Source organism: Protobothrops mucrosquamatus, unplaced genomic scaffold (genome assembly GCF_001527695.2).
Source record: "Protobothrops mucrosquamatus isolate PMUCROS unplaced genomic scaffold, P.Mucros_1.0 scaffold958, whole genome shotgun sequence".
Classification (NCBI taxonomy): domain Eukaryota; kingdom Metazoa; phylum Chordata; class Lepidosauria; order Squamata; family Viperidae; genus Protobothrops; species Protobothrops mucrosquamatus.
The window spans coordinates 441,219-453,067 of NW_015387202.1; the positions used below are offsets into that span (position 1 = coordinate 441,219).

General features: G+C 35.8%; 1 protein-coding gene across 1 annotated transcript in view; it reads left to right on the plus strand.

Moving 5' to 3' along the window:
- The window catches only part of NBEAL1 (neurobeachin like 1), a 96,895-nt gene that overhangs the window by 68,705 nt on the left and 16,341 nt on the right, over nt 1-11,849 (plus strand). Inside the window, exons 32-43 of the mRNA XM_015819606.1 lie at nt 45-202; nt 1,089-1,213; nt 2,534-2,660; nt 4,000-4,148; nt 4,968-5,101; nt 5,666-5,767; nt 6,309-6,404; nt 6,498-6,622; nt 7,614-7,754; nt 8,464-8,594; nt 9,168-9,277; nt 10,819-10,936. Coding sequence (XP_015675092.1) covers nt 45-202; nt 1,089-1,213; nt 2,534-2,660; nt 4,000-4,148; nt 4,968-5,101; nt 5,666-5,767; nt 6,309-6,404; nt 6,498-6,622; nt 7,614-7,754; nt 8,464-8,594; nt 9,168-9,277; nt 10,819-10,936 — 1,516 coding nt within the window. The remainder of the gene's footprint in view (nt 1-44; nt 203-1,088; nt 1,214-2,533; nt 2,661-3,999; nt 4,149-4,967; nt 5,102-5,665; nt 5,768-6,308; nt 6,405-6,497; nt 6,623-7,613; nt 7,755-8,463; nt 8,595-9,167; nt 9,278-10,818; nt 10,937-11,849) is intronic.

Here is an 11,849-nt window from a genome sequence, read left to right on the forward strand (position 1 = left end):
CTAAGCACTTCTTTAAGATTTATTATATATGTTTCTGTCTCTAGGAATTTTTTGTAGAGCCATTTAACCGGAGGGCACGGCAGGAGAATATGCGTTACAATGGCATGCTAAAACAGTTAAACAATCAGCACACAACAACTCTGAGACAGTGGAGAGCTGCCAAACTTTACCTTATCTGTGAACAAGGCCCTTGGGCTGAAAGGTATGGGAGATCGGCATGTTTTCTTTCTCCTTGGAGCATACTGTACCTTTTCTAGAGCAAGGCATGTGGCTGAACAATAAAAAAAAAAAGAAAAAGAAAATCCTGGAATTTTTTGCAGCACATTTTGGGATCTGATGATAGCATGGTTAGTTTCCCAGGGTGGGTGGAAGTGCTTGTTGGCTTGCAATAATTTTCCTGGGCTCAAGTTATAAACCTGCCTTTTAATTTATTCATATCTCTCTCTCTCTCTCTCTCTCTCTCTCTCTCTCTCTCTCTCTCTCTCTCTCTCTCTCTCTCTCTCTCCCTCCCTCCCTCCCTCTCCCTCTCCCTCTCCCTCTCCCCCTCTCCCTCTCCCTCTCCCTCTCCCTCTCGTTTATTAAACTTAGAATTCTAAAGGAAAAAAGTAGACTCTACCAAATGGAATTCTGCTCACTCTAGCTTTGAGAAATCATAGCCAGTCCATTAGATTTCATGACTCCTGTTGAAGCCTTGACTTCACACACAATAAAAATGCGTAGTTGAACCCCTCCCCCTCTTCTTTGGGGACTGCTTTGAGCTGTTGGCAGAGATAATTCATAATTATAATTCTCAAAGCGAGATAGAAAATTCCCTATATGCTTCTAGTATAAAAAAAGAGACCCAGTTCAGCTTGCTTGGAGGTCATTTTCTATAAGAAAGAATCAAGTTATTTTCCCCAACTAGAGGGATCTTCATGCTTCCCCTGGAACAGTATGGAGAAAAAAAAATACGAAAAAGAAAATTTAATTGCTGCAGTTTTTTTTTAAAAAAAAATCTTGTGTTCACATCTTGTCGTTTTTTTCAGTACAAACAGTAATATCACATGCCTAATGTTGTTCAATTTCTTTTGGTATATTTCTTTCATCAGGAAACCACATCTCATTCATTGGAAAGTTTCAAATGTCGAAAACTATTCACGAATGAGGCTAAAATTAGTGCAAAATTACAATTTCAACTCTCACCAGGAGGCCAGTGCCCTGAGGGATAATCTAGGTGAGGCCAAGTGGCTATGATGCTTGTTAGCTATTGTCTTGGCTCTTTAAAATATTCAATCCTGATGTCTCACCGGATTTTTTAATTTCTTTCAAGTATAGAAAATTCTCTTTTCTGTTTGTGTTAAAAGTGTTCCATTTTCTCAGCAAATCTGCTTTTGCTTATCTGCTAAAATTGCACTATAATATAAATAGAATCATGTGACTTAATAGGAACCTTTCTATGGATGGGGGAATGATTGTGTTGGCAGTCCAGTAAGACAAACAGAAACCAGTAGATTTCTTTTAGGATTTGAAGGAAATAGGCTCAAACCAGTGTGAAATAACCCAGAATGATTTTATTGAATGAAATAAAAGTAGATTAAAATTAATTAAGAGAGTTATCAGAGAAGGGTATGCTAATCTACATCCTTTCAGTATGTCAGGAACCTCAGGAATGGCGGTGGTTGGACTCCAAAGCCAGTAATTGTCCGTGTTCTCCCAGAACTTTGAGTCTACATGGAAATTCTTAAAAGAAAGGGGTTATAAACCATCACACATGAAGATGGCTTACTAGCCTACTTTATCAGAGATTTGATATAATTTTAGATAGTGGAATCTTTGCCAAAGATTTATCTGGTGGCTTTTGCCGATTACTTTTATCTCTAGAGGAAACAGGATCTCCAGGAGGCAGCACTTGCAAATATTAAGTGAGCCTTTTTTTTTATGAGAACATTGTTCTTAGGTAGTTAGTGTTCTCCCTCCTCTTGGAGGATGTTAGATTAGGGAGCCCCCGTTGTCTCTTTATCTTAATGGCTACCAAGTAATAACGCAGGTGACCAAGCATTGGCAATACAATATTGTAGTCCACAAAGCTCTGCTAAGTAACTTCTCTTTACACAGGTGGAGGAATACACAAACAGTTTCAGCTAGTTAAATAATCCTTTCTGCATAGGTATTACATGTGTAGAGAGAGAGAAAAAGGAGTCTTACTGTGATGCCAATGTATTGTTACAGAATAATAGAGTTGTAAGGGACATTGGAGGTCTTCTAGTCCACCCCCCTGCTCAAGGAGGAGACCCTATACCATTTCAGACAAATGGTTATCCAGTCTTTTCTTAAAATCCTCCAGTGTTGGAGCACCCACAACTTCTGGAGGCAAGTTGTTCCACTGATTAATTGTTCTAACTGTCAGGAAATTCCTCCTTAGTTCTAGGAGTTCTTCATGTTTATTTTATTCATTTATTCATTTAATTCAATGTTCTTCATGCTTATTCATTGAGATACATGCTCTAATAGAAGTTTATTTGCTTAATGGGATATCTTCACTTCATCTTTCAAGGAGTGTTACAGATGCCACCATCAAGGGAAGCTTTGCTTCTGGAGGCAGTGAAGCAAGTAAAAGTCAGTGATATGGAAGATGATATACTTGAACTGCCAGATGAAGATCCAACATCCAATACAAATATGTATGTAGAAGAGTATGTGAATTCAGAACCAGGTTCCAAAGAATATGGCTGAAACATATTGTGGGCCTGCTCATCAGGGGTTTTTTTTTTAAACCTGTCTCCACATTCTACAAAATCTATTCAAATTCAGACATGAATATGCATGAAATGGCAAGATTTTTCTTTTTAAGCTTGGAATGAAACAGTCCACCTAATATATTAGAATGTTCAAAGTTAGCTGCATTCTGAAAGGTCAAAATTGTTTCATCCCAAAGGAAAAATACTTTCAAAAATTTTAAAAACTACTAATAAGAAAACAGATTACAAAATTGTCACAGGAAACAAATACTTTTAATGTTTCATATCATGATTTTTGAAAATATAGTTTTTTAAAAATTAAATATAATATTCTTTGGGATTTTTTTTACTTTGGCCATAGATATTAAATTTGGACTAATACATCTCTTCTGCTAACCAAGTTCAAACAAAACATTTATCTATTTACTTACTTACTAACAACTTGCCTACCCTTCTAGTTTATTGTTATATGCAGATATTTTGTTTCAAAAACTACATGCGCAAATAATAATAATAAAGTTGGAAGGGACCTTGGAGGTCATCAAGTCCAACCCCCTGCTCAGGCAGGTAACCCTATACCATTTCGGACAAATGGCTGTCCAGTTTTTTCTTAAAAATTTCCAGTGTTGGAGCATTCACCGCTTCTGGAGGCAGGTTGTTCCACTGGTTAATTGTTCTAACTGTCAGGAAGTTTCTCCTTAGTTCTAGGTTGCTTCTCTCCTTGATTAGTTTCCATCCGTTGCTTCTTGTCCTGCCTTCAGGCGCTTTGGAAAATAGCTTGACCCCCTCTTCTCCATGGCAGCCCCTGAGATATTGGAACACTGCTATCATGTCCCTCCTTGTCCTTCTCTTCATTAAACTAGACATACCCAATTCCATCAACCTTTCCTTATAGTTTTCTTCTAATTATATAAAGATCTAAGTAAAATATAGTTTAGGAATTATGTATAGCATCTCTTGTGCTGGCAGTGTAATAAAGAAGTTCTCACTGTTCATAACTTAGAAATGAGAAATTTGTTACAGGATCAAACTTTCCTTTATTCATGGTTTTCTCTTCTTAAGGAGTGTTTTCCCTCCGTTGTCACTTGTTTAAGGTATAGAGCAAAAACAACGCTAATCCTATTTGATACTGATCAGTCTTTTTATTAATTAGTACTTAGTGATGGACCATTTGTTTAGGAGGTTCAAATACTGATTATTTTGTAAGAAATGCTGAACCCTTGTTTTGTAATTTCTGTATTATCCAGCTAATCAAGCCTATCATTTGATATTTCTGCTGCAGGGGTGAAAAGGAAGAGCAGGGTCAAAAAGAAAAACTTGTGCTCTCAGAAGACTGCGAACTTATTACAATAATGAATATAATACCTGGCAGACTGGAGGTCACGACATATCACATTTACTTCTATGACGGCAGCATTGAAAAAGAAGAAGGTGAGACCTTTGGACTTCCATTGCACCACTCTGTTTGTATAGTTCAGGGGTAGTCAACCTTGGCTCTTTTATGACTCGTGGACTTCAACTCCCAGAATTCCTGAGCCAGCTAAGCTGGCTCAGGAATTCTGGGAATTGAAGTCCACGAGACATAAAAGAGCCAAGGTTGACTACCCCTGGTATAGTTAATTGGCTACATACACTCTTTCACACTGGAATGAATTTCTGGAAGAAAGATTTCAAATGTTGGATAATCTAGAATGCTCCATTTGCATTGCCGTAGAGAAAAATATTGCTGATTGCCAAACTTTTCCCTAAGTTCTGGGGATCCGTAATCTTTCGTGGCTGATGATTTGGGGGCTATGACATGAGTACTTTCTCAAAATGGCTGCCATGGTAAACATCCATTTATAAGAAGGCAAGTTGAAAGGGCTCCCCACCCCTTTTCCAGCCTCTCACAATGCGGGCAGGGGGGAGGTTATTGGGGCACATTTATTTTTTATTTGTTCTTTTTTGTTTAATGGATTGCAACTATTTTAGAACTTATACTACAGTTTTTGTTTGTTTCATATCTTAATTATTGATAAATGTTACTATTGATTTTTGGTGATAGGGAACTACAAAAGGGTAGTTTGAAATGATATGATTCCGATGCCGCTGGTTGTTCAGTCCTGCCATGATTTTTATTAAAGTTTCTATTTGGGCTCATTCCAATTGGCAGTTTTTACTTTTCCAACCATGTTACCAGACCTTTTTGACTTTCATAATTATCATATACCTTCAGTTAAGAATAAACTGAAATTCTTCTTCTATATCCAGGTATAGGTTTTGATTTTAAATGGCCTCTTTCTCAAATTCGAGAGATTCACTTACGCCGTTATAATTTGAGGAGGTCGGCTTTGGAGATCTTCTTTATTGACCAGACTAATTACTTCCTTAACTTTAAAAAGGAGGTATGTAATTTTACATGTTTCTTGTGCAGAATACCTTGAGAAAAATCCCTAAAATACATTTTTCATTACTGGGTGACTTTGCCCAGTGATCTCCTGTGAACAGATGAATGGGTTCAATTCAACAATATTCCTGATTGTGCTAAAAATGAACCCAGCTTGGATGGTAAAGTAATTGAAAGATCCTGTTTCATATTAGGATTTTTGGTGCATATTTAACTTTTTTTTTTCAAGGTCAGCTGACATGTTTAATAATGAAAGCCAAAGTATCTAGTTTAAATACCATGTTTTAAGCAGGTATAAGAAAGAAAACCAACATTGATTTTAACATCTTCCTTTTTCAGCGCTTAGCATAGTGTCCCATTCTTGCTGGAGATGACCAATGTTGAGGCAAAGCACTTTTAAATAATGTAATAGCATTTATTGAGATGCATAATAAAATGATAAATTGAATTGCATGGATTAGCCCCACAATTGGGTTGCCAAAATAGCAAGCCCAAATGTGAAAATGGGGAAATTCTGATGATGTTATTCAATAAATTAACCTATGTACCTTCATTGTTGTAGACAAGAAACAGAGTATATAGCCGAATTCTGTCTCTCTGTTCTCAAAATATTAGTGGGACCAGATCTCCCCAAGAATTATTCAAAGCTTCTGGATTAACTCAGGTAGGATACTAACCTGAATGGTGGGGGGACATTAAAAATAATTCATGTCTCTTTTTGCTTGGTATAATAGCTCCCTCAGCTGGTGTCTGAGCTAATTTTTAAAAATACAGATAAATGTAATATTTAAATAGTAACGTCTTCTATTTCTGAGTCTATTCTCTGTTAAAAATAGTTTGTCACTTGAAGAATACAATAAACTTTAAATTGTGATGTATATAGGATGAAATCTATTTTCTTCCTGGTGATGACAAAACTAATAGTAGCTTTATTTTATAAAACCTCATCCTAAATGGAGCAGTCTCCTGCAGGTCAAGTTTGTTTGATTGCATAGGAAAGGAACAATAATAAGATTTTTTAAAATAATTTTTAATGGTTTATGATTCTAGTTCTATATGAGCTGAAAGAGTATAGTGGCATAAACATTTGAATAAACATGAATGCTACTTTAATTTTGCCATTTTGTTTGCTTGAATTATGCTAAAATGCATCGCTAGCTCTTTTTACACAACATTAGCTTCAATATTGGGTTTTCTTTATTTAGAAATGGGTGAACAGAGAAATATCCAATTTTGATTACCTCATTCAGTTAAATACTATGGCAGGACGGACCTACAATGATCTTGCACAATATCCTGTTGTAAGTATTGTTTATGTCCATTGTTTCTAACTAGACACAATATTATATTTTATCAAAAAACAAATGCGAGATTTGTCTTCCTTTTTGTTCAAGTTTCCATGGATCCTGCAGGATTATACTTCAGAAGAATTGGATTTGAATAATCCTGCAGTGTTTCGGGATTTGTCTAAACCTATTGGTGCAGTGAATGAAAAGAATGTGAGGGCTGTAAAGGAAAGGTATTTCTTTTGAAATAATCACTTAATTGTTGTATTTAACTGTCCTTATTATGCATCTGCTTCTTAATGTTTATGCTTGTTCCTCTCTTCCAACTAGTAAATGGAATGTATTGTTCAGATGATAGTGAAGAATTGAAGACAGCTCTGCAAGTATTCATTGATAGGTATATTTAGGATAAGAGTTTTTAAAATTGTCACAGCCTTTTCAGATTAGACATGGAGAGTAAACAGTAATAAAATTGTGTTGAAAAAAGGAAGTTGATAGCTATATTGCTAAAATAATGGTAATTTATCATTGAGAATTTGGGGCTGCATGTCACCCTAGAAAAGTCCAGTGGAGGAACCATTGTGAAGTAGGTGTATATGAATGTTTTTAAAAAAATGAATTGAAAGAAATTCTTTGGATGATAGGCAGAATCTTTGTGCTCTTTATTAGTATAGAAAATGTAAAATTGTATGAATATTTTCAGTGCTAAAAATTCTATTTTTTCCATCACTTATCATTTTCCTTGCTTTTCAACCCACTCACCCATATGGGTGTTTATTCATTATATAGTCATAAACTGAAAAGTCAATATAGATTTACTTTAGTATTTTTCAAGCCCAGTCTAAAAGGAAAAAATTGATAGATCAGCTGCCAGATTTTTTTAAAAAAAACTCTGAGTGTTCTTTGTTCTCAAATGGCAAATCTACCGATAACTTCTCAGAGTAAACTTCTGGAGGCAGGTTGTTCCACTGATTAATTGTCCACTGAACAATTAATCAGTGGAACAACCTGCCTCCAGAAGTTGTGAATGCTCCAACACTGGAGGCTTTTAAGAAGAGACTGGACAACCATTTGTCTGAAATTATAGGGTTTCCTGCCTGAGCAGGGGGTTGGACTAGAAGACCTCCAAGGTCCCTTCCAACTCTATTATTATTATAATTATAAATAAAATAATAAATACCAATAGATTCACAGTTATGAAAATGTGTTTTTTTTCTTTTAAAGATATGATAACTTTGAAGACCCCCTTGGAATTATTGACAAGTTTCACTATGGGACTCACTACTCCAATGCAGCTGGAGTCATACATTACCTCATTCGGGTTGAACCTTTTACCACTTTGCATATCCAGCTTCAGAGTGGGAGGTATGATATTAAGCGATGTATAAATTTCTGTTGTTTACATAATGGTAGAATTGCAGAATGTATTATTTTCCTTGAAAGTAAACAAGGTATCATTTCTTCACATACTTAGAGTAGAATGTTTATTTCTCAGAAGAGAAGCACCCTTGCATATAATTCAGAGGAGCTGCAAATACAATAAGTCCTTTGAGTAAAGGAAGCAAAGAAAAAAGCCTTCTTTCCCATGAAACAAAAATATTATTTGTTTGTTTATTTATAAAGTTTATTGGCCACCTATCTTACTAACTAACTCTGGGCGGTTTAAAATATTAAAAAGTGTAATGATAAGATGTTTAAGTTATGAGCCGATAGTGGCTTTCTGATACTTTGCCAGGTAATCTTAGCATCTTGGTGATGTCCAAATTTCCCGCCAAGTTTTGTAATGGCCACACATGGTCTTCCTCCATGCAATTTGCTGCTATCCAGAGCTAAGTAGAGTTCTTGAATGAACAAATTTTGTGTTCTAATTCAAAAATGATGCAGGACTGCATGCAAATGATATGTAGCTCCAGATATGCATTGTTATCCCTGGATTGAAATAAATAGGTATACTACCTTTTTAAAAAAAAATTGTACCTATATTTGATTTTATAGGAAGAGCACTGAGCTAAAGTTAAATGCAATTCCATTATTTATAATTTGGGGAGTTTTCCTTTGTATTTTCTCTCTGCAGATTTGACTGCGCCGATCGACAGTTCCACTCCATTCCTGCTACTTGGCAAGCTCTCATGGAGAATCCAAATGATGTGAATGAGCTAATTCCAGAATTTTTCTACTTCCCAGAGTTTTTAGAGAATCAAAATCGTAAGAAGTTAAACCAATAAACTGTACAGAACAATGGGTTCTCATTTATTGTTTAAGTAACACTCTGTCAGGCGCAAAGAATCAGGACCATTCATGTGGATCGTAGCATAAATGATTGAAGTCTATATACAAGAATCTAGTTAACTAACAGTCAGCACTAACTTGGCATTAGATAAGAGTCAACAGAATTCAAGAGCGGGGGGCTGGACTTAGATCTCTTGTGTTAACGCAAAGACTCCAAACTAATGATATGTTTTACTCTGCCCCCCCCCTTCCCCCCAGCTCTGCCTCCTCTTCTCCTGCACACACTGGCTAATATTCTGATCCTGTGATTACAGAATGAATAGAAAATCCTAAACTACACTTTTGCCCTATTATTACAATTGCTGTTATTCTATTACATAATTCAGAGAAGCCATTTCTATTTAAAATAAAATGTGAGACATTGATTTTCCTAATTAAGTATTTTTCTTCTCCTTCAGTGGTATCTGGCTTAGAAAACTGTAACTTCTAATAAACATTTTGTCATTTTAATTGCACCTGAAATCCTTTTGTTTTATTACCACTCTGCAGATTTCAATTTTGGTCGGCTCCAGATTTCAAAAGAAGAGGTAAATGATGTTATCCTACCAAAATGGGCACATTCTCCAGAAGACTTCATTTTCAAACATAGGAAAGCATTGGTGAGTTATAGTCCCTCTGGAGAGATAATGTAAGATTTTAAAATGTGTGTTTAGGACGAAGGACCATCAGTGTATGTGTGTAAATTGACAGAAATGAAATGCAGGTGTGTTGAGTACGTTTGCTGGCTTGAGTAATTTGCAAAAATAATAAAGGTGGATACAAATAAATTTAATTTTTTTAAGTATGGTATTCACTAATGAATAGTATTCATAATCATGTAAAATGATTTTCAGTGGCCCTTCTCTCTTCATTGTTATTGATATACTATGTTGATTAATCAATCAACCATATCAAACATAAGTATCAACCACAGTAAAATACAATAAAATGAGGTAAGATACAGTGAAGTGAGATAAAACAGAATAAAATATAGTAGACATGATAAATTGAAGATAAGTACTATAGGTAAAGTAAAAGAAGAAGAAGGAGGAGGAGGAGAAGGAGAAGGAGAAGGAGAAGAAGAAGAAGAAGACTTAATAGTATCAATTGACTGTGTCAAATATATAAAACTGATGCAAAAATGTACATAAATAAAAAGAAAACATAAATTCATACTATATCGTCTCCCCTATAGTTAATTTCAATCTAATCCAGTATTCTGTCCTCTTTGAAGTGGCCTTTGAAATGAGGAGGGCAATTGTATTAATGATTTGCAGGTTTGTTCCCTGCAATAAGAGTGTTTCTCTTGGGTGCCCCAATATTTTTTAGTTTTTAAATAAGGAGCTAAATAAGTGGCCATTTCTGGAGAGTAAAATTTGCAGTTGACAAGAATGTTTTCAGAGTTTTCAGTGGCTGGTGCCCCACAAATGCAAAATCTTTCTTCAGTTATGGGACCCCATGAAACCTCCCATGTCTTACCATGTTCAAATCGAGGCATGTAAGATATTTGTTAGATATTTTTTCTAACTGGGGGGCTGATTTGAGTTGAGCCAGCCATTTCAGACACTTGACATATTTAAGTGCTGCAATATCATCTTCAGCAGCCACATTAATAACTCTTTGTTTGAAGGGCTTTAGATCTGATTGGGCTGAGAATTGGATAGAGAATCCATATTGAGAGATGACATTTGAAAGTTGGATGGCTCAAGCACAATGCTGCTTACTGTGTAATTGCTCTTCAAAGCACAGCTACCCATCTGGGTCCATGGATAGTAATTAAATATTTAATTACTAAAATTTTGTAGATATTATCTGGTAATCTGGCCAAGTGTTTTGGAAAAAAAATCTTTTTATAATTCTTTTGCGATGTAAGTTGTTGTGCTGTCCTTGGAGGTTTTACCACCGCTGAATTAAATTGTACCTGTGTGGTACCTATTTTTTTTTCTTCTGAATGATTACAGAAACTTGGATTTATTTTCTTGTATTTCACAGTTCCTATGTGCGCAAACATTATCATAAAACTAGGATGATCTTTTTCAGTGAATGTAAATATGGGGAGCAAAGTGTATTTGGAAAAAGGCTTTTTTTCAAAAATAAAATGGGCTAGAAGTTTCTTTGAAGAACTTAGTTACTGAACTTAATTTTTTTATTTCTGTCTTAGGAATCAGAGTATGTCTCTGCTCATCTCCATGAATGGATAGATCTGATTTTTGGTTATAAACAAAGGGGGCCAGCTGCAGTGGAAGCTCTGAATGTCTTCTACTACTGTACCTATGAAGGTATGAAGCCCCATCTTTTCTTGGTACATAATTGGATCATGTGTGATGGAAAGGTTAACAGTAGCTTTAAAAGCTAAACCAAGGAAGAGCAGGAGAGAGCACAATAGGCTTTGATTATGCCATAGATAAACTGTTGCACTATGCCAGGGGTATCAAACTCGCACATCATGTGACGTGTCATGATATATCATAACTTTTTTGCCATTGCCGGCAATGGGGTGGGCGCGATTTTGCTATGATGCATCCGGGACATGGGCCAGCAGGTTGACACCCCTGCACTAGACCAAATATTTGCTATCTTACAGCTGTATCATTTGATTAGTGCTGCATAGTATTAAATGGCTTATCTATTATTTTGCATTAGCACCTGTACATGGTTAATTAGGGAGAATGATTAACAATGTGTCAGTGATGAACTATTTGGTGATAATATACAGTATATGCATTACATCGTGTTTGTGACAGGTGGCAATAGCTAGCTGACTTTTGGCTGCTCCAGAAAAAGCTAAGCAATATCAGACCTTGTTAATACAGGTAGTCCTCAACTTACAACCACAATTGAGCCCAAAATTTCTTTTGCTAAGTGAGACATTTGTTAAGTGAGTTTTGCCCCATTTTACGACTTTTCTTGCCACATTTGTTAAACGAATCACTGCTGTTACTAAATTAGTAACATTGACTTTGCTTGTCAGAAAGTCGCAGAAGGTGATCACATGACCCCGGGACACTTCAGCTGTCATAAATGTGAGTCAGTTGTCAAGCATCCGAATGTAAACCATGTGACCATGGTAATGCTACAATGGTCATAAGTATGAAAAATGGTTATAAGTCACTTTTTTCAATGCTGTTGTAACTTCGAACAGTCACTAGGCAAACTGTTGAAAGTTGAGGACTACCTGGATTTGGATGGAAG